Source organism: Leucoraja erinacea, chromosome 24 (assembly GCF_028641065.1).
Source record: "Leucoraja erinacea ecotype New England chromosome 24, Leri_hhj_1, whole genome shotgun sequence".
NCBI lineage: Eukaryota > Metazoa > Chordata > Chondrichthyes > Rajiformes > Rajidae > Leucoraja > Leucoraja erinaceus.
Window position 1 is genome coordinate 2,377,720 of NC_073400.1, and position 22,851 is coordinate 2,400,570.

The window sequence follows — 22,851 nt, forward strand, 5'->3', positions numbered from 1 at the left end:
GTGGGGATGTTTATGGTAAATTCTATCGTGTGTTGGGTTTAATTTATTCATGTGGCTGTATGGTACCGCAAACCTCACTGTACCAATTAGTGCATGTGACAATAAATGTAAACTTATTCCAGCATTTTGTGTCTTCAGTGTAAAGCAGCATCTGCGGCTCCTTCCTACATACTGTAGATCAGAAGGAGTCTGTGAAAGTCTACTCTCTGCAGTAGCCTGCACGGACACAGTGGGATAACATAACTAGTGTGAGCAGGTGGTCGATGGTCGACGTGGACTCGGTGGGTCCAGGGACCTGTTTCCATGTTGTATCTTTCAATCAATTCAATCGAAAAAGTGGTCATGATCCAATACTATTTCATCACCATGACTGGCATTGAATGTCGTGCATCCAATGCTGAAGAAGGGTCTCGACCCAAAATGTCTCCCACTCCTTCTCTCCAGAGATGCTGCCAGTCCCGTTGAGTTACTCCAGCATTTTGTGTTTATGTTGCAGTGGGTGACCTGTGTGTCTACTGTACCTTATGCAGAAGCCAAAGGGGACATCAAATTTGACATTAATTCTCTTCGGGTGGTGGAAGGCAATGTCCTCGTCACGGCAGGAACGGGGTACTGATTGGGGATGATCAGCCATGATCACATTGAATGGCGGTGCTGGCTCGAAATGGCCTACTCCTGCACCTATTGTCTATAGTCTATTGGCAATGGTAATGTAGTGATTAAGGGACAGGGCTGAAAGAAGACCCAAGTTTTATTTCACACGCGATGAATTGTCCACCGGGGAAGGTTGCATAGATTGGACGTACAAAATAATGAAATTGCAAATCGGGATTTCAGAAGAACTCTTGAAGAACACTTGGGGATTGTGGAGATGAAGACCTTTGTCCGAGGGTTTGTTCCTTGTCCCGTCACTGACAATGATGTTGGGGGATGAGCTGGTAGATGTATGCTGTATGCTGCAGGCATGCTGTAAATGCAGCACTTCACTGCAAAGTGTCACAGAGTTATTATAAATTACTTGGGAAAAGGCCGAGGACAAATGTTCAGTATTAAATGAAAACCGTTCAACGTGGGTGGAGCGGGAACACGGGATCATGCATCAACCACTGCATGCAAAGTCCTTCACAAAACCTGCATGGTGGTGCAGCCAAACTCTCCATGGATGGCACACTCCACAATGGTCTACAACCGTTGAAATGCTGTGTAGAGGTACTCGCGATGCCACTGGGTCTTACTCACCTTGGAAATCAAGAGGGAAGAAGGCTCTTGATTGAAACGTCACCCAGGCTAGAGATGCTGCCTGTCCCGCTGAGTTACCCGATTGTTGGGGAAGGAAAGACAAGGAAGTCACCTGGAGTATTGCGTACAGTTTTAAAATCGAGATGCCATAGAGAAGTTCACCAACTTTTTTCACAGAGAGAGTGGTGAATCTCTGGAACTCCAGACAACAGGTCACAGATAAGGACTAAGGGGGAAATCCTTTAAAACCGGGTTGAGCTGCGTTGTTCACACTGCCACACAGAGGGTAGTTGAGGCCAGTTCATTGGGGTATATATTTAGAGGGAGTTAGAGGGAGTTAGATGTGACCCTTGTGGCTAAAGGGATCAGGGGGTATGGAGAGAAGGCAGGTACGGGATACTGAGTTGGATGATCAGCCATGATCATATTGAATGGCGGTGCAGGCTCGAAGGGCCGAATGGCCTACTCCTGCACCTAATTTCTATGTTTCTATGTTACTCACCTTGGAAATCAAGAGGGAAGAAGGCTCTTGATCTGAAACGTCACCCATTCCTTCTCTCTAGAGATGCTGCCTGTCCCGCTGAGTTACTCCAGCATTTTAATTCTATCTGGGGAAGGAAAGACACTTGAAACAGAATAAAGATTACAGCAGTAGCCACAAGGTGAAGAGTTGAGTGTGTGTGAAGTGTTTGTAATGGGACCTCCGGATTAGTTTGAGTCGATCACGCAGGACACTGGGGAATTGGTGTGTACATGGTTCTAAGCAGTGAGGATATCTTCTGTGTATATCCAGCTTCTTCAGATCCTTCCTACACATTGGTTCTGGACCGTACGTTGTGAAGACCAGAAATTCTGGAACTGCAGGTAGACTACTTGCTCCCAACAAACTGTTGGGTGAAGAGCAGAGGAGAAAGAAAGATCAAAGGTTGGGTTTCTGAAGTTGTTGAAGAATAAACATGTTACAATTCTGCTGAGGCAACAGGGGCTTGAGTCCAGAGCTGGATCATGCAATAGACAATAGACAATAGGTGCAGGAGTAGGCCATTCAGCCCTTTGAGTCAGCACCGCCATTCAATGTGATCATGTCTGATCATCCCCAATCAGTACCCGTTCCTGCCTTCTCTTCATATCCCCTGACTCCGCTATCTTTAAGAGCCCTATCTAGCTCTCTCTTGAAAGTATCCAGAGAACCTGCCTCCACCGCACTCTGAGGCAGAGAATTCCACAGACTCACCACTCTCCGTGAGAAAAAGTGTTTCCTCGTCTCCGTTCTAAATGGCTTACCCCTTATTCTTAAACTGTGGCCCCCGGTTCTGGATCAAGAACAAGTGATGAATCCGTGAATTCAAAACACAAACTATCAGCACCAATGCTGAGGTTATAGAGTGTGAAATATTGTGACCAGGTTAAATCTGCAACATCAGGAAAGACTTTCCAGGTGTGCAGCACATGTGATATTAGTTGTGACCCAGAATAGTTAATGCCATGCTGTTACCTTGAAGGATTGTGCCTGTGATTTACGGCTCCACGGCAGCAATCAATGAGCGGTGAAGGTGCTCGTATAAATTCCACACACTTTGTTGAAGCTCCTCGTGGCTCGTGTGGCCTCTGCAGTGGACCTGACTAGAGGTGAAGAACCCACTCAGCTCGCATACTTTGTCGTTAATTTATTTCAAACTCAAAGTACAGGAAAACATTTCTAAGGTTTCAAAGCTTTGAGGCATCCCTGACCACAAGGAGTTAAAACATTTCTCTCTGATGGCAGCTTAGTAAGCGGCACGCCGCATGTGTGCTTTCATCCTGGCCTGTGGTGGAAAAAATGTAAGATTGAAAGCTTGTATTTATTGTTTGGCCGCTGCTAATGTATAAAGGCATGTTTGTGGCGTGTGCCTGCATGACACAAAGGGTGTGCCATGTGTGTATGCGTGTGCATAGTGTGTGTGTGTGTACATGGCATGTGTGTGTGTCGTGTGTGTTGTTTGTGCCAGCGTGTGTGTGCCAGCGTGCGTGTGTGCACTGTGTATGTGAGCATGTGTGTATGTGTGTATGCATGTGTGTGCGTGTGTATATGTGTGCGTATTTTGTGTTCGCGTGTGTGCGCGTGTGTGTGCGTGCGTGTGGTGTGTGTGTGTGTGTGTGTGTGTGTGTGTGTCCTTCCTGTGTGTGTGCTGTTGTGTGTGTGTGTGCATCAAGACTCCCCACGCTCGCCCCCTACCACCCCCCACCTCCCCCTCTCCCCCTCACCCCCACCCCCCCCTCCACCCCCTCCCCCTCCCCCCTCCCCTCCCCCTCCCCCTCCCCCTCCCCCTTGATCTCCCCCTCCCCCTCCCCCCCCCCCCCGTCTCGTCTCCCCTCTCCCTCCCCCTCCCCCTTGACCTCCCCCTCCCCATCCCTTCTCCCCCCCCCCCCCTCCCCCTCCCCCCCTCACTTGTCCCAAGGCCACACACAAAGTTATTAATCTGAAAGAGAGATGGATCAGGCAATTTCTGCACAAATTTGTAATCAGAATACTGAAGATGAAGATAATAATCTATTCCCAGGAAAATGCGAATTTAGGAACGTTGGAACTGCAGATGCTGGTTTACACCGAAGATAGACACAAAATGCTGGAGTAACTCAGCGGGACAGGCAGCATCTCTGGAGAGAAGGAGTAGGTGATGTTTCGGGCTGCCCGATGAAAGGGCTTGACTTGAAATGGCCCCCATTCCTTCTCTCCAGAGATGCTGCCTGTCCCGCTGAGTTACTCCAGCATTTTGTGTCTATTTTCGGTCACAACTTTACACATCCCACCAACACACTTCACGGTGCTGTACACAAGGAGTGTTTTTGTATGTTTAATGAAGACTATATATTTTTGTAGGGGTGCATGATTATAAATGTATGCATCTTAGTAAGTACGTAAGTGTATTGATGGTTTGCCTGTCAGTTTGTGTATCGATGTGAAAGTAGGGTTGTGTGTATAAATGTGCACATGTGCAAGCTTCTGAATGTCCTTGAATGAATGTGGGCCTGTCTCATGGAGGTGCCACAAAGGCAGATTTGGGATTTGCATCATCTCCGCCGGTCTCAAGAGGGGGTGAACTTTCCCAACAGGTTTATTTTACGTTTTACAGGATCTCAATAGAGCCTCTGTTTGATATGTAAGCTTTGATTCTTTTTGAGAAAGGTGACCATTGAGCCAATATTTTTACAGACAACAATCATGTGCATTTGATATCATGTCAGAACCAGCAAACACACCCCAGGCTGATGCGTGAAGGCAGCAGCAAGCTTCGTATGCTCCAAATCACTCGTTATTTGTTTCAGTTTTAGTTTTAGAGAACCAGGCCCTTTCGGCCCACCGAGTCCACACCGACTAGTGATCCCCGCACATTAACACTACCCTGCCCACACTAGGGACAAGTTATATTTATACCAAGTCAATTAACCTATAAACCTGGATGTTTTTGGAGTGTGGGAGGAAACCGAAGATCTTGGAGAAAACCCATGCAGGTCTCAGGGAGAACGTACAAACTCCATCCAGACAAGAACCCCTAGTCAGGGTCGAATACGGGCCAGCAGAATGGAACTAAGTGGAATTACGTGGAATTTCTTCTGTAGCACAACCTGGACTCACTCAATCCATATCTCATTATAACCTGCATTCAAGATTTAGAAGTCAGATGCTCAGTGTCTTCATCTTTGGTACAAACGTGTCCAAAACTGGTTGGCTCAGTCTCAGTCTCAGTCTCTCTCTCTCTTGGGTATATGAGTACAATGTGACAGATGACAATGGTATCTCCACTCCTGTGGCCACATAAAAGATTCTGATTAGTGATTACTTTGTGGCCATTGGACGATCTCACTCAGGATTGCTGCGTCCCACACGCTTGCTGCTTGGCTGTGACTGTTTGTATATTAATGATTTGGACGAGGGGATTGAAGGCTTTGTGCCAAAGTTTGCAAATGATACAAAAATAGGTGGAGGGGCAGGTAGTGTAGAGACAGCAGGGATTCTGCAGAATGACTTGGACAGGTTGGGAGAGTGGGCAGAGAAGTGGCAGATGGAATATAGTGTAGCAAAGTGTGGAGTCATGCATTTTGGTAGTAGGAATAAAGGTGTAGACTATTTTCTAAATGGGGTGAGAATCCAGAAATCGGAGGTGCAAAGGGACTTGGGAGTGCTGGTGCAGGATTCCCAAATAGTTAATCTGCAAGTTGAATCGGTAGTAAAGAAAGCAAACTCAATGCTAGCATTTATTTCAAGAGGGCTTGTAAACAAAAACAGGTAATGTTGAGGCTCTATAAGACGGCGGTAAGGCCGCGTTTGGAATATTGTGAGCAATTTTGGGCTCCATATCCGAGGAAGGATGTGCTGGCTCTGGAGAGGGTCCAGAGGAGGTTTACAAGAATGATCCCAGGAATGAGTGAGTTAACATATGATGAGCGTTTGTCTGCACTGGGCCTGTACTCACTGGAGTTTAGAAGAATGAGGGAGGACCTCATTGAAATGTACAGACTAGTGAATGGCTTGGATAGAGTGGATGTGCAGAGGATTAGAGTCTAGAACTAGAGGTCATAGCCTCAGAATTAGGAAGGAGATGAGAAGAAATGTCTTTAGTCAGACGGTGGTGAATCTGTGGAATTCTTTATCAGTGGATATTTTTGAGGTAGAAATAGATAGATTCCTGATTAGTACAGGTGTCAGAGGTTATGGGGAGAAGGCAGGAGAATGGAGTTAGGAGGAAGAGATAGATCAGCCATGATAGAATGGCAGAGTAGACATGATGGACCCAATGGCCTAATTCTACTCCTATTCCCTATGACCTTATGATGCAGAAGGGTACCAAGTAAGGGGATAGGCTGAGGTTTAAAATTGTAGAGCAAGAATGAGTCAAAACAACTAAACAATTGGAACGCTAAACACACAAAGCTGGAGTAGCTCAGCGGGACAGGCAGCATCTCTGGAGAAAAGGAATGGGTGACGTTTCAGGTCGAGACCCTTCTTCTGACTGAGAGTCAAGGGAAAGGGAGACACAGAGATAAGGAAAGGTAAGGTGTGAAAACGAGACATCAAAGGGAACAAAGTTGAAGGAAAATGTTGACTAGATGATAATTAGTTAGGAGAAGGTGACAACAAAGGTGGACCATCTCTTTGTGAGACGATCTCCAGTGAAGGCTCAAGATCCTTCAGTCAGACCTCCATGGCAACTCTCCCTCTATGTCTATCCTTGCTTTTATTTGGTGACTTCTACCCCCAAGCCTTAATTTCTCCACCGCATGCCTGTAGGTCAGCAGTTTGAGGCTGAATTGAAACCAAATTGTGCCATCTGCCCAGGGCGAGAATGGTTAAACATTGGTTTATTCTCTTTCATCCCTCAAATGGTGACATTTATATAAAGGGAGACAAAAATGAGTAGTGAGTTCAACTTAATCCAAGCACTGGGGCAAATATAAACAATACTGGGCACATGGTGGTGCAGCAGTAGAGTTGCAGCCTGACAGTGCCAGAGACGCGGGTTCGATCCTGACTACAGGTGCTGTCTGTACGGAGTTTGTACGTTCTCCCCGTGACCACGTGGGTTTTCTCCAGTTGCTCCAGTTTCCTCCCACACTCCAAAGACATACAGGTTTGTAGGTTAATTGGCTTTGTATAAGTGTCAATTGTCCCTAGTGTGTGTAGGATAGTGTTAATGTATGGGAATCGCTGGTAAACACAGACTCAGTGGGCCGAAGGGCCTCTTTCCTCTTTGTATCGCTAAACTAAACTAAACTGTTTGAAGAAAATGTCTTCCACCTGGGCTAATATCGGTGAGACCTTTCCATACACACAGATCCTGCATTATAACATAGATGGTATTTCAAAAAGTACTTTATTGACAATGAAATACTTTGCGAAGCCCTGCGGGTGTGTTTGCATTGAACTTGTATGAAATGTAGGTTGTGCATTCACAGGGCATGAATTCTTGCTTATCAGAGCATCTGTGCAAGAGAAGCAGTGATGACTAGACTCAGTGTAGCACATTCAATCAGTGAGTGATGAAATGTTCGTTTACCCAGAAATATATAGATGCTATTACCACTGAGAGTGTTTGATCACTATTTTTACTGTTTGCTCACTATTATCACTGCAAGTATTTCATCACTGGGATTGTCTATCATCTGATTACCATTATCACTATTGTCACTTTGATCACTATTATCACTGTTTGCTCACTATTATCACTGCGAGTATTTCATCACTGGGATTACTTATCATCATCTGATTACCATTGTCACTATTTGATCACGATTACTACCAGAAGTGTTTGATATCTGGGATCTTCGCCACCTCCAACGGGATCCCACCACTGGCCACATCTTCCCATCTCCTCCCCTTTCTGCTTTCCGCAGAGACCGTTCCCTCCATAACTCCCTGGTCCATTCGTCCCTTCCCTCCCAAACCACCCCCTCCCCTGGTACTTTCCCTTGCAACCGCAGGAAATGCCACACTTGTCGCTTTACCTCCCCCCCTCGACTCCATCCAAGGACCTAAGCAGTCTTTCCAGGTGAGGCAGAGCACCTTCTCCAACCTCATCTATTGCATCCGCTGTTCCAGGTGTCAACTGCTCTACATTGGTGAGACCAAGCGCAGGCTTGGCGATCGCTTTGCCCAACACCTCCGCTCGGTTTGCACTAACCAATCTGATCTCCCTGTGGCTCAGCACTTCAACTCGTCCTCCCATCCCGAACCGACCTTGCTGTCCTGGGCCTCCTCCATGGCCAGAGTGAGGCCCACTGCAAATTGGAGGAGCAGCACCTCATATTTCACCTGGGTAGTTTACACCCCAGCTGTATGGACATTGACTTCTCCAATTTCAGGTAGTCCCTGCTTTCTCCCTCCTTCCCCCTCCCTTTCCCAGCTCTCCGACAGCGCACTTTCTCTGCATCTTCCTTTCTTTTTACCGCCCCCCCCCCCCCCCCACATCAGTCTGAAGCAGGGTCTCGACCTGAAACGTCACCTATTCCTCCGCTCCATAGATGCTGCCTCACCCGCTGAGTTTCTCCAGCATTTTTGTCTACCTTTGATTTTTCCTGCATCTGCAGTTCTTTCTTAAAGATATTTGGGATCTCATCACTATTGTCACGATCGGCACTGGGAGTGGTTTACCACTGGGATCACTACTTTCGCTATTTGCTCACTCTTATCTCTTTGATCACTACTATCATGATTTGACCACTATAATCACTGTTTGGTCACCGTTGTCACTGGGAATGTTTGGGACAGAATGGCCGGTAGATGTTTAGGCTGCAGCACCATTGAATGGTTCAGGGTGGAACATGAAGTAGAGTGTGGGTATGGCAGCTGCCACAGTCTCACTGTGGTGCAGGAGTGAGGGACTGGAACATATTGAAACATATAAGATTGTTAAGGGCTTGGACATGCTAGAGGCAGGAAACATGTTCCCAATGTTGGGGGAGTCCAGAACCAGGGGCCACAGTTTAAGAATAAGGGGTAAGCCATTTAGAACGGAGACGAGGAAACACTTTTTCTCACTGAGAGTGGTGAGTCTGTGGAATTCTCTGCCTCAGAGGGCGGTGGAGGCAGGTCTTCTGGATGCTTTCAAGAGAGAGCTAGATAGGGCTCTTAAAAATAGCGGAGTCAGGGGATATAGGGGGAAGGCAGGAACGAGGTACTGATTGGGGATGATCAGCCATGATCACATTGAATGGCTCGAAGGGCCGAATGGCCTACTGCTGCACCTATTGTCTATTGTCTATTGACTGTACCTCACCCGGCTCTTGTTATGTGGCTATGTCATTGTGAGCGGAGGCCACTGGGTTCTAGTTTTGCTCTTGAGCGTTGAGCTGGACACATTTAGATAATGTTGTCAGATTTATTGATGTATACAGAACGGAGTTGGCCCTTAAGCCCATCATGTGCATGCTAACTTTTTTGACCATCAACATTATTCTCATTTGCCCTTGGTCGATGTATGTCCATCCATGCCTTACCCATTTAAATAACTGTCGAAATGTCTCTTAAATGTAATAGTAGAATCTAATGCCGCTACTTCCTCTGCAGCACGTCCTAGATATCAACCACTCTGTGTAAAACAAATTATCTAAGATCCCCAGAGACATTTTATCTTTGTTATGCTGGTACAATATTGAGAATTGCGGAGAAAAGGGGGATACTGGATTGCTTGAAGGTTTCTGAACAGCTGGGTAAGATTGCTGAGAGGGCAGAATGAACATTTCCCATTGTTACCTGAGGTTCAGAGCGCAAAAGCAGAGAGGTTGTGCTACAAGTGGGCAGCACGGTGGCGGAGCAGTAGAGTTACTGCCTCACAGCACCAGAGGCCCAGGTTCGATCCTGAGTACGGGCCCTGTCAGTATGGAGTTTGTACGTTCTCCCCGTGACCTGCATGGGTTTCCTCCGAGAGCTTCAGTTTCCTCCCACGCTCCCAAGTTATACAGGTTTGTAGATATGCAGTGCTAATAGTGATAATGGGATCCCAGTAATCAAACGTGTCCAGTGGTAAGAGTGATCAAATAGTGATAATAGTGATCAAATAATGATAACCTACTGGCTTGGTATTAATGCAAGTTGTTCCTAGTGTGTGTAGGATAGTGCGAATGTGCGGCGATGGCTGGTCGGCGTGGACTCTGTGGGCCAAAGGGTCCGTTTCCGCACTGTATCTCTAAACTTACCTCGGTAGTCATGAAATGCTTTGAGAGGCTGGTGAAGAAACACATCTGCGCCTTCCTCCCTCGGAACATGGACCCGTTGCAGTTCGCATACCGTCCGAACAGATCCACGGACGATGCGGTCTCCCAGGTCTTGCACACCGCTCTCTCCCATCTGGACAGCCAGAAGGGGGGCTACGTGAGGATGCTGTTCATAGACTACAGTTCAGCCTTCAACACGATAGTCCCCACCAGACTGGCCGGGAAGCTAATGGAATTGGGGCTCAACACCTCCCTGTGTGCCTGGGTCCTGAACTTTCTCACCGCCAGGCCCCAGGTAGTCAAGATGGGAGGGAATACATCGAAGTCCCTCACCCTGAGCACAGGATCGCCCCAGGGTTGCGTCCTCAGCCCCCTATTGTACTCCCTGTACACACATGACTGTGTGGCTAGGTTCAGCTCCAACTCAATAATTAAGTTTGCTGATGACACTGTGGTGGTGGGCCTGATCTCAGACAATGACGAGAAGGCCTACCGGGAGGAGGTGGCTGATCTAGCACTCTGGTGCCACAAGGAGGAGGGGGAGCCATCTTGGGGAACCAGCAGCCGTCCGTTTAATTCTTTTTTTTGGAAGATTTTAGTGAGTCCTGTGCTTCGTCTGTTGGAGAAATTGACTTTTTAATGTGGGGGGAAGGAGGTAATCTTACTTCTAGGTCCCTACCTGGTCGGTGAGGCAGCTTTTTCTCCGGGCTGCCCCGTCGACCCGTCCTCGTGGCCTACCAGCGGGCGTGGAGCGCCGTTTCCTGGCGGGGACCGTCCAGCACCTCGGCTTCGTTGGCGGCACAGCGCTGGAGCGCTATCGCGGAGCGGAGCGGGCGATGCCTTGCCTGGGTCGCCGCGCTGGATCGACGCGCTGGAGCTCCGGTGAGCTGTGACCGCCGAGATCAACACCTCCGGGCTGCGGGTCTGCGGAGCGGGCGGCGCCGACTCTAACATCGGGAGCCTGGGAGCTCCAAACCGGCGCGGCCTTGTCGGCTTCGGAAGCCGCGGTCTCCAGCTATGAAGCAGCCGTTCCAGGTGGCCCAGGTGGCCCAGCCGCTGTGAGGACTCTCCCGACGCCGGGGCAACGCCACCCGGTCAGAACGGCCAGGAACATCAGGCCTCCGCAGAGGCAATAGCGGTGGCCTCAATAGGCCTGACTTTGGGAGAACTGGGGATGGGGACTGGACATTGTATGTGACAAATAAACTTGACTTGACTTGACTTGAACTAAACTAAACTAAACTAAAACTGAGGCAAACATGAGTTGGGTCCCAGGTTCTGCATGGGCTTGGTCATAGCTGTGTTGCATTGATGTGGCCACAATCGGGAGGGTAGAGCAGGCATTTATAAGGATGTTGCCAGAACTGGAAAGTGTTAGTAATAAGTAGAGTGCCTCGGCTTGGGTTATTTACTTTGGCACAGCCGAGGGTGAAAGGCAAAATAATTGATGCGTATACATTTACACAAGGCTTAGATAAACTGGATAAGAAGAACCTAATTCCTCTAGCAGGGAAGGACTGGGAATCCTAGATTTAAGATAAGGTAAGCAAATAAAAGGAAGTTGAGAAAAGAATAAATCACACAATATGAATGGATATTGTGTTCTCAACCTTAAATAACAATTGAAACAAAGACACTTTGTATTTAAAGATATAATTGGAATGTCACGTTATACGCTGTGACCTCCAGGACTCTATGAGTATGTTGCCAGGACTAGAGGGTCTGAGCTATAGGGAGAGGTTGAGTATTACCTGGAGCGCAGGTGGATGAGGGTGATCTCATGATGTGTAAAATAATGCGAGGAATAGGTTGGGTAGGCGCACAGAGTCTCTTGCCCAAAGTAGCTGAAGGACTATCGGACATAGGTGTAAGGTGAAGGGGAATAGATTTAATAGGAATCTAAGGGGTATCTTTTTCACACAAAGGGTGGTGGGTGTATGGAACATGCTGCCAGAGGAGGTAGTTGAGGCAAGGACTATCCCAACATTTAAGAAACAGTTAGACAGTTAAACAGTTACTTGGATAGGACAGGTTTGGAGGGATATGGACCAAATGCAGGCAGGTGGGACTAGTGTAGCTGGGACATGTTGGGCGGTGTGGGCAAGTTGGGCTGAAGGGCCTGTTTCCACACTGTATCACTCTATGACTCTAAATGTACACCTGGGAAGTGGGATTAGAACGGACAAGTTATCAGCTGGAGTGGACACAGTGGCTTCTTCTGTGCCATAAATGCCAGTTCAGTTTAGTTTAGTTTATTTCACGTGTCCCAAGGTACAGGGAAACATTTTAGTTGCGTGCTAACCAGTCAGCAGAAAGACAGTGCACAGATACTGTGGGAATAATGTTTCGTGCAAGATAAGCCAGTAAAGTCTGATCAATGATAGTCTGAGGGTAACCAATGAAATAGATGGTAGTTAGGGACTGCTCAATAATTCTATTTTGCTTAAGGAATAACAGTTAAAACACATCACCATCACATCGCAGCCACAGAACCTAAACCAACTTGAACGTCACGGGAGGTGTCGCTCAACAATGTTGCGCTGTGTATTGGGGAGACATTGTATGCAGTCCTATACAGCATTGAAACTGGCCCTTCAGCCCATGCCCACGCCAACCAAGATGCCCCATCTACCGTACACTAGTCCCAGCTGCACACATTTGCCCCATTGCTCTCTAAACCTTTCCTATCCATGTAACTGTCTAAATGTCTTTAAAATGTTGTTATTGCACCTGCCTCAACGACCTAAAGATAGACACTAAATGCTGGAGTAACTCCGCGGGTGAGGCAGCATCTCTGGAGAGAAGGAATGGGCATCGCCCATTCCTTCTCTCCAGAGATGCTGCCTCACCCGCGGAGTTACTCCAGCATTTTGAGTCTACCATCGATTTAAGCCAGCATCTGCAGTTCTCTCTTACACATTTGCCTCAACTACCTCATCCACTAGCTCTTTCTTTTCTACCCACCAGCCTCTGTGTGAAAAAGTTGCCTGATAGGTTGCTATAAAATCTTTCTCCTCTCATCTTAAACCTGTGTCCTCTAGTTCTTGATTCCCCTACTCTGGATAAAATTCTCTATTTACTCTTTCTATTCTCCTAATGATCTTATACACACCTCATCATACTGAGCTCTAAGGAATAAATTCCTAGCCTGCCCAGCCTCTCCCTGTAGCCCAGGTTCTGAGCAATTTGTCAAATGCAAGCTTACTACCCAAGCCTTGCTTAAGTTCCCATCTAGATTCTTGATATTGATGACAACAGCAATGGGCCCAGCACCGAACCCTGAGGCACGAGAGTAGTCACAGGTCTCCAGTTCAAAATACAACCTTCTGCTTCCTTCAATGAAGCCAATTTGCTACCCAATCGGCTAGCTCTCCCTGGATCCCATGCAATCTGACCTTCCAGAGCAGCCTACCATGCAGTACCTTATCAAAAGCCTTGCTGGAGTCCATATACAGTAGATAATGTCTACAGCTTTGCCTTCATCAAACTTTTTAGTTACTTCTTCAAAAACGCAATCAGATTCATTAGACATGATCTCCAATGTACAAAACCATGCTGACTCTCCCTAATCAGTTCCTGTACAAAACCCTGCACATATATCTTATCCCTCAGAATACACACCTGCCAACCACAGATGTTATGCTCACTGGTCTACAGTTCGCGGTCTCTCACAAGTTACAGTAGACAATAGTTCATCCCCACTAATCCTGTGCTCCTGAGGCTTGTGTCACTAGTTCTAGATCTGCACCATGACAAGGCAGAGCCTCACGGTGCTGTGTCCCAGTGTGTTACAGCACTGAGCCTGGTCCCTCCGTACTCCAGTGCTATCTAGCTAATCCGCAATCTCGAAGGACAGACTAACGCTTCCACAGTTCCAGTGAGGACTTGAAGTAAGTCTGACACAGCACAGCTTGTTGACATCCCAGAGGCAATGCTGGGCCCTGTACACTGAGCTGCTGCACACCACTGAATGGTCCACTGTGGCTGCTTCCCCCCTAATGCAAAGAATTAATCTGTGAATTGTTGAAATCACAATGTGCAGACCAGCCACATGTGATCACATCTCTGCGCTGCGCTGGTCAGCTTGCTTTGCTCTCACCACCAACTCATTTTGGCTAACTTTTCCTTTTCCTTTTACTAATCCTGCTCATTCGCCTTTCTTTCACTATCGCTCCAGATACCCACATCCCTCATCAACCATGTTATCATTTTTTTTAATTGATCATTCCCAGGCAACCTCTGACCCCCATGATCCTTACTGAGAAATCCCAGGAAAAGAAGGGAGGGTGGGACAGTGAGGGGGGGGGGGGGGGGGACAAGACAGTGGGGGACAGGAGAGTGTGGTCCATGGGGTAGGGGAGGGGAGCACAGTGGGGACGGGGAGGGGGGGGGGGGGCAGAGCTACCAACTCTCGCACATTGAGAGTGAGAATCACGCATTTCGCCGAATTCTCACGCTCTCATGCTGATCACAGAATTTCTCAAGCTCTGTCATGAATAATTCTGTGATCAACGAGAATTCCAAAACTAATATCACCTGCTTGGGCCGCGGGTGTTGGAGAGACGGGGCGGGATGGAAGCAGAAGCAGCGGCGGGGACAGATGCGGATGGGGAGCCAGGGCTGGTGAGTCTTTTCTGGGCTGGCAAGTAGCTCATTGCAGCTCCGGCCATGGAGTAGCCTCAGTGTGAGACCCGGGTCGTCGGATGCGTCAGAAGCGTTACGCCGCTTCCGTGAGAGTCTCCGTGCTGAATTCGACCTGGTGACCGGCATGGATCAGGCTGCGGCTTGGAGCATACTGGAGGACAACCAGTGGCTGCTGGAAGTAGATACCAAACACTGGGTAGAAGCGGTGGAAGATAGTGGCCATTAAATAGGGGTGGTTGGAGAAAGCATCCTGCTTGCCTGCAAGATTTTTACTTACAGTTACGGCAGAAAAAAACCCCACAAATTCCTTTGACAGGTTGAATAGAAATGTTCCCAATCTCATTAAATAGATGCGGTTTGAGCTTTCAAAGAGGGGCATATTTAAAGGAGTGACAGAAGCTTATTATTTGCCTTTATTTGTTTTAGCTTGAACCAGGACATCTGAAGATTCAAAGTTTAATACACTAATTGTGCTGATACTGACTCCAACCAACCACGTAATGAATATCATCCATTCCGGAGGTTTTATTTTTCTGGTGACATTTAAACTTCACTTGGATTTCAATCACTTCAATGTAAAAGTAATTGAGAATGGGGAGCTTTGGAACAAAAATGCCCTCGATACATACTAACTGTAATATAATAATGTATGCATTTTGGTAGGTGCAATCAAAACAAAGATTTTTTAAATCATTGTTGTTATGAATACCACAGAAAATATAATGTACTCTCAAGATCACATTAAATAGAATATTATTGCTTAAATATATAGTGATTGGACTTTGCATTTCGGTAAAGTCCCAGCTAAGAGGAAGACAGCAAAATACTGAAAATAATGGGGGTGAAAATGACGTCAGGACAGTGTGTTAGGAAAGTGAAGGAAATGGTAACCGAATACTTATACAGCTGAGTGAGTATAATTTTATGGATGAGAAATTGTGTTCAACCAATTGATGACTTCTTTGACAAAGTAGCTAGCATTATAGATAACAAGGAAGCCAATGGATGTAGCAGATTTTGTTATACAAAATTTGGTCCGTGAAGTGCCCCATAAAAGATTACCGCATTAGATAAGCACCTTTGGACTTGAACGTAGTAGGTTAAGTCCAGGGGGTCAGATATGGGGCGCTATGTGTGGGCCAGATATATTGTCAGTGCAGAGGGGCTAGAAGCAGGGCCAAGTCTGCATCCAGAGTCAAGGTCTGGAATGGTACTAGGTGTACAGTCAAAGCTGGGACCAGGGGTGTGTTCAGCACTGGGAACGTAAGCAGGTAAGGGTTGTAAAGGGGGCCAGGTGTAAGGCTGCATTCAGGGTCAGGAATGAGAGAAGGTATGCAACTGGAGCCAGGAGTAGTACCAGGTGTACAGTGAGACCCAGGTTGGTCAACATGGGCCAAGTGTTTGATAATAATCTGATTTCCATACATGAATATACTAAGATCATTCATGTCCTGCACCTGTTGATCAGAGCCTGGGCTCTACTGTGGAATGTAATTATGAATGTAATTTAGCCTAACCTTATTCATAGCTAATCCAAATGCAAAGCATAAATATTGCATTCAAGTGTAAGTTAAAAGACTCGCTACAGTATGCACCAGGTTGCACAATTTCAAGCTGAAAAATGCAAAAGCTCTGTACTCCCCCTTCCGCTCCCTCTGGCTTGGTCTCTTGCAATTTCTCTCACCCAACTCTCACCCAAAGGGGGGTGGGGGGGAGGGTGACAGTGGGGACAGGAGAGTGTGGGACAGTGAGGCCAGAGGGAGGGCACAGTGAGGACAGGGGAGGGTGGGGCTGTGGTGGCAGAAGAGTGTGGGGCTAATGGGGATAGGGGAGGGTGGGGGGGGGGGGGCAGGACAGTGTTGACAGGGGAGTGATGGGATGTGGGGACAGGGGAGGGCAGGACAAGGGACAAGGGACAGGGCAGTGAGGGGAAGTGGGGACAGGGGAGGGGAGGCTGTGGACGAGGGGGAGGGTGGGACAGGGGAGTGCAAAGATAGTGAAGCCTCGGAATAAACTTACAAAAGCAGGCTAAAGGAAGAAGCTGCTCTACATTGCTCAGTAATGCAAAGCAAATTGATTCAGATAGGAACCAACCACAGAATGTATCTTAAATTAAAAAGTTAAAATTAAATTGCTTGAGTGAGTTGATGTGAAGTGAGATGATTGATTTCAGTTTCCCAGGGTCTTTATATTCTCTCCAATGCACAGGTTTTAATTAGCACAGGCAGATAATGTAGTGTATTTGTGTAAAATGGGGCCATACTAATTCAATCTGCATCCAGGCACCATTATCTCACCCTGGACATGCAAGGCCTTTTAATTGAAATCTCATTAGCTGTACCTGTCTGCACATCTCTGTGGCTGATATCTTGTCTCCTGGATTTAAACGAATTATGGGTTGAAGCCCAAGGAGTCGGAGAAACGTCCAGTGTAACACTGAGTCAATGCCTCAGGCAGTGATGGAAATGGGTTTTAGGAACTAGGGGTACTCTAAGGTCCGTGAATCTGAGGTTGGGAAGTAGAGGGGGATTTTTTTATGTGCGGCCATACCCATGTAAGAGCACAAGAATGCATAACTTGTTTATTGTGTATTTATAATATAGTTTAATGTGTATTATATGTCATAGCTGCTTTCTTGCACATCTCTCTCTCTCTCTCTCTGTGTTGGCTGCAGCCATTGTCTGCTTCAGTGAGGGAAGCAGGTCGGCGATTGATCACAAAGTCCCTCGGAGACTGTGTCTGATTGGCCGCCAAGTGACCAGCGCATGATGTGATTGGACACAATGCCCTTGGAGACAGAGGCTGATTGGACGGGAGGAGACCGTTTTGTTGATCGGACGGGAATTCTAAGGGAAGCTGGTCGGTGATTGGACGCAACCCCCTTAGAGACAGCGGTTGATTGGCTGCCAAATAATCGGGCGCAAAAAATTGACAAATAGGAAAACAATAAAATCGGAATTCCAATTTAAATCTGAAGAATATCATGCCTGATCTGCAGCAAAGATACTAGTATCCGCTCTAGTATCTTTGATCTTTGAACCCTGGTCCAAAACAACTCCTAATCCATTCCCTCCACAGATGCCGCCTAGCCCGCTGAGTTCCTCCAGCATTCTGTATTTTTTATTTAACTCTTGTAATTGAAGATAGACATAAAGCTGGAGGAACACAGCGGGCCAGGCGGCGACTGTGCAGAGGGAACGGACCAGACTGAAGAACTCCGCGGTGAGAGTACTTGTTTAGAAGGGTCACAAGCTGAAAGCCAAACGTCACCCAGATTCCTTCTCTCTAGAGACCCCAGCCCCCCCCGTTTGATCCACTCCAGAACCCTGGTCACCAGAATGCGAATTCGGGCCAGGCAGCACCGAGACTCGGACCAGGAGCCCGCTTTAGCGGCGCAGAAACGTTCTTCTTCTCTCCAGAGACCTGCCCGATCCATGCTGTCACCAGTGCTCTTGCAGAGACTCTGCAGTGCTGCTTCTTCACGGCCGGACTCTTGCACTGAGGCTGCTTCATGGCCGGAGCTGCAGCGAGCGACTCGCCAGCCCGGCAAACACTCGCCATCCCCGGCTCCCCGCCTGCATCTGTCCCTGCTGCTGCTTCTGCTTCCATCGCTCCCTCAACCCCGGCTCTCCAACACCCGCAGCCCATGCAGTTGATATGAGTTTTAAAATTCTCGTTGATCACAGAATTTTTCACAACAGAGCGTGAGAAATATGTGATCAGCGTGAGAACGTGAGAATATGTCAAAATGCTCAAAGCGTGAGAGTTGGCAGCCCTGTTTTGGAGACTGGAAACTAAAAAGTAGGGGAACGACATCCCCCTGCGTACCCCCCCCTCCTCCCCCCCATTTCCATCACTGGCCTCAGGGTTGGAAGGTCCATGCTGTTCTATACTGTCTGAGCGTTACTGTTGTGTTGAGGAGGTACTGTGGGTCACTGAGCCAGTACTACAGCGCGTTGCACAGTCTGAGTTTGTTCTACACTGTCTGAAAGTCACTGGTGAGGTGAGGAGGTGCTGTGCATCACTGGGCAAGTGCCGTAGGATGCTGCGAAGTCTGAGGGTCTAAAGAAGGGTCTCGAGCCGAAACGCCACTCATCCCTTCTCTCCAGAGCTGCTACCTATCCCACTGAGTTACCCCAGCATTTTATGTCTATCTTTGTGAGGGTCTTTGCAGTGGGAGTGTCGCACTGAGAGAGAGTCAATGTTGAGGTTATGCCTCACAGGGCCAGCGCAACAGACCCGGTACTACTGTCTGAAGGTCACTGGTGAGGTGAGGTGGTGCTGTACCTCACAGGACCAGTACTTCAAGGTGCTGCACAGTCTGAGGGTCACTGCTGCGAGACTGCTGAGACAGTAGTCCAGTGCTTGATCTGTTACTTGTCCTGGAGGGTCCAGAGCAAGACTTGTTCTCATTCTCCTTTCTGGGGGAGTACTGCTTGTGTGGGTCGGCAGTGAATATTAATTTTGGTTCGTTTACAGTCATTAACACCTCATTCACACTGCAATAATAATCTATTTCATTGGCAATTCAACAACTAAAGCAACAAGGGAGCTGGGTCAGGTTAGATACCATATAACCATATAACAATTACAGCACGGAAACAGGCCATCTCGGCCCTACAAGTCCGTGCCGAACAACTTTTTTTCCCTTAGTCCCACCTGCCTGCACAGTGTGAACAGTGTGAAAACAGGCCCTGCTTCAGCCCCTTGAGTCCACAACGGCCATCACACTAGTTCTATGTGACCCCACTTTCTCATCCACTCTCTCTACACACTGGGGGTAATTTACAGAGGAGCAGTTAGCCCTCAAATCCGCAAGTCTTTGATGTGGAGGGAAACCAGAGCACCAGGAGGAAACCCACGCGGTGACAGAGTGAATGTGCAAACTCCACACAGACAGCACCCGAGGTCATGTCAAACCCGAGTCTCTGGCACTGTGAGGCAGGAACTCAAACAGCTGTGCCGCTGATCTGTAGGAAGTTAGCTTAAGATGGCAGCCAAGCCAGGCGACTGTTTGCATGCCAGCCACATCGCTCCAATCTTTTAAATCTCTCTCCTACAGTAACATTTCTTACTGTCTGTACACTGTAAACGGATCGATTGTAATCATGTATTGTCTTTCCATTGACTGGTTAGCACACAACAAAAGCTTTTCACTGTACCTCTGTACACCTGACACTAAATTGAACTAAAACTAATAAAATGCTATTATGTATTTGTAAATAATTTTACTAAAATTAGATTTGAATTGTGCAAAATAGATGAACAGTGTCTGCTTGGTGTGGGTTACCAAGTGATAGGAGCAGAATTAGGCCATTCGGCCCATCAAGTCAACTCTGCCATTCAATCAAGGCTGATCTATCACTCCCTCCTAACTCCATTGTCCTGCCTTCACCCCATTACCAGTCAGTGATGGTCACTGCCAGTCAGTTCTGGTCAATGCTGGTCAGTGCCAGTCTCTATGGCCCATAGCTGCCAGTAAATGGTGACGTCTGCAACCAATGCCCAGTGGTTACGGACCATTGAAGCTTTGCTGAGCTGCGGAGGAATCGGCCACTGGATAACGCTGGGAATTAAAGTAATTTTGTTTTGTCTTGCTTGTCTCAAGGTCAACCCCAGGCTGCTCCTTCAACAAGCTCCATCACACCGGGAAATGCTGCTCTGACCACCGTACCGTCACCAAACGCCACGGGACAGGACTCGCAGCCGAACAGCTCCAGCACCACAGCCGCTGACAGGCCACACAACCCGGCTCCTCTCTCACCGCTCGGAGCCAGGGTACAGGGCAGCAGCGTGGTGTGCTCCACACCCTCCATCTCTCACGGCAAGCTCGGCAAGCTGCAGTCCTTCCCCTCCATCAACAGCCACAGCAGCAAGAAGAGCAAGTCCAGCTCCCGTTCCACAGCATCACAGATCCCTTCTGATGCAGAGGAAGGTGAGTATGGAGCCTCACACCTGCCACCCACACAGACCAGCTGTCTATTGTACACGATCGATCAATGCCCAGTAAACGGGGCCAGCACTGACCCAACGCTGACCCTGCCCACACTGACCCAATGCTGACCCCACACTGACCCAATGCTGACCCCACACTGACCCAATGCTGACCCAATGCTGACCCCGCCCACACTGACCCAATGCTGACCCCGCACTGACCCAACGCAGACCCTGCCCACACTGACCCAATGCTAACCCCGCACTGACCCAATGCTGACTCCGCCCACACTGACCCAATGCTGACCCCTCACTGACCCAATGCAGACCCCGCCCACACTGACCCAATGCTGACCCCGCACTGACCCAATGCTGACCCCACACTGACCCAATGCTGACCCCACACTGACCCAATACTGACTCCGCCCACACTGACCCAATGCTGACCCCACACTGACCCAATGCTGACCCGCCCACACTGACCCAATGCTGACCCCACACTGACCCAATGCTGACGACCCCACACTGACCCAATGCTGACCCCACACTGACCCAATGCTGACTCCGCCCACACTGACCCAATGCTGACCCCGCCCACACTGACCCAATGCTGACCCCACACTGACCCAATGCTGACCCCGCCCACACTGACCCAATGCTGACCCCACACTGACCCAATGCTGACTCCGCCCACACTGACCCAATGCTGACCCCGCCCACACTGACCCAATGCTGACCCCGTACTGACCCAATACTGACCCCACACTGACCCAATGCTGACCCCGCCTGCATTGAGCACAAGGGCAGCTCAGACTCACCAGCCAAGTTGCTGCAACGAGGCGATCCCTGAACCTTGCCGTTTGGGGAAGGTTAAATAAGTCATAGCAATGTACACGGATGTTTACAGAAAGCTTTCCCCATCCCTCAGTCCCCACCCCGACCCGAAACCTCACCCATCCTTGTTCTCCAGAGATGTTGCCCGACCCGCTGAGTTACTCCCGCACTTTGTGAAACCTCACCCATTCATGTTCTCCAGAGATGCTGCCTGATCCACTGAGCTATTCCAGCACTCTGTGTTCTCAGTTCATCTGACTGTCGGACTGTGAAAATACTATGAATGTCCCCAAACGGCCCTGATCAGAATACGCCATCAATTGCAGAATATTAAAAATAGTTTTTTTATAGTTTAGAGATACAGCACGGAAACTGGGCCTTCGGCCGACCAAGTCCACACCGACCAGCGATCCCCGCACACTAACACTATCCTACACACATTAGGGACAGTTTACATTTATACCAAGCCAATTAACCTACAAACCTGTACACCTTTGGAGTGTGGGGGGAAACACGAAGATCTCGGAGTAAACCCATGCAGGTGACAGGGAGAATGTACAAACTCCCTACAGACAGCACCTGTAGTCAGGATCGAACCCGGGTCTCTGGCGCAGTAAGGCAGTAACTCTACCGCTGCACCACCGTGCCGCCCAAATAGATTGAGTTATAAAACACAATTGAACTACTTTGAAATTCTATAAATATAAATATAAAACATAATAAAAGATGTGCAGGAATGTAGGTTAATTGGCTTGGTGTACGTGTAAATTGCCCCTAGTGTGTGTAAGATAGTGTTAATGTGCGGGGATCCCTGGTCGGCGCGGACTCTGTGGGCCGAAGGGCCTGTTTCTGCACTGTATCACTAAACCAAACTAAACACAAACTCATGTTAAAATCATTAATGTCATTTGAAATTAAAGAGGAATCAGTAAGCAGTAATGCTTCTCAGTTAAGGAGAGCCTATGTAGCAGGATCACAGGTGGAGATAGATCCATTATGGGGCCCTGGTAATTGCTGCAACACTTCACCATGGCTGCACTTGGTCAGAGCCCACTATCAAAGCTGGCCCTAACCCTAATGCATTTACAACAATCCCTGGCAAACATTGGTTTGGAAATATTGGAAATCAATGATCTGGAGACGCATGGAAATCTTGAAATTCTGGCATCAGGGTGGAGAACACTCCATTTGTTCTAGTAGAAAAACACTCAGTGATTACAATGGAATCGTCCTGTTACAGGGAATGCCTTTCATCAAGTAACATTAAATACATGTGTTTTCTGGATGCTTTCAAGAGGAAGCTAGGCAGGGCTCTTAAAGATAGCGGAGTCAATGGATATGAGGAGAAGGCAGGAAAGGGGTATTGATTGGGGATGATCAGCCATGATTACATTGAATGGCGGTGTTGGCTCGAGGGGCCGAATGGCCTACTCCTGCACCTATTGCCTATTGTCTATTTTTATCTACAGCATCCAGTGCTGATGAAGAATTAATCTAAACTGGTGTTGT

At 48.1% G+C, this 22,851-nt stretch overlaps 1 protein-coding gene across 1 annotated transcript in view; it reads left to right on the top strand.

Moving 5' to 3' along the window:
* The window catches only part of mdfi (MyoD family inhibitor), a 101,136-nt gene that overhangs the window by 74,110 nt on the left and 4,175 nt on the right, over positions 1–22,851 (top strand). The window contains exon 3 of the mRNA XM_055654370.1: positions 20,183–20,509. Within this exon, the coding sequence (XP_055510345.1) occupies positions 20,183–20,509 (327 nt within the window). The remainder of the gene's footprint in view (positions 1–20,182; positions 20,510–22,851) is intronic.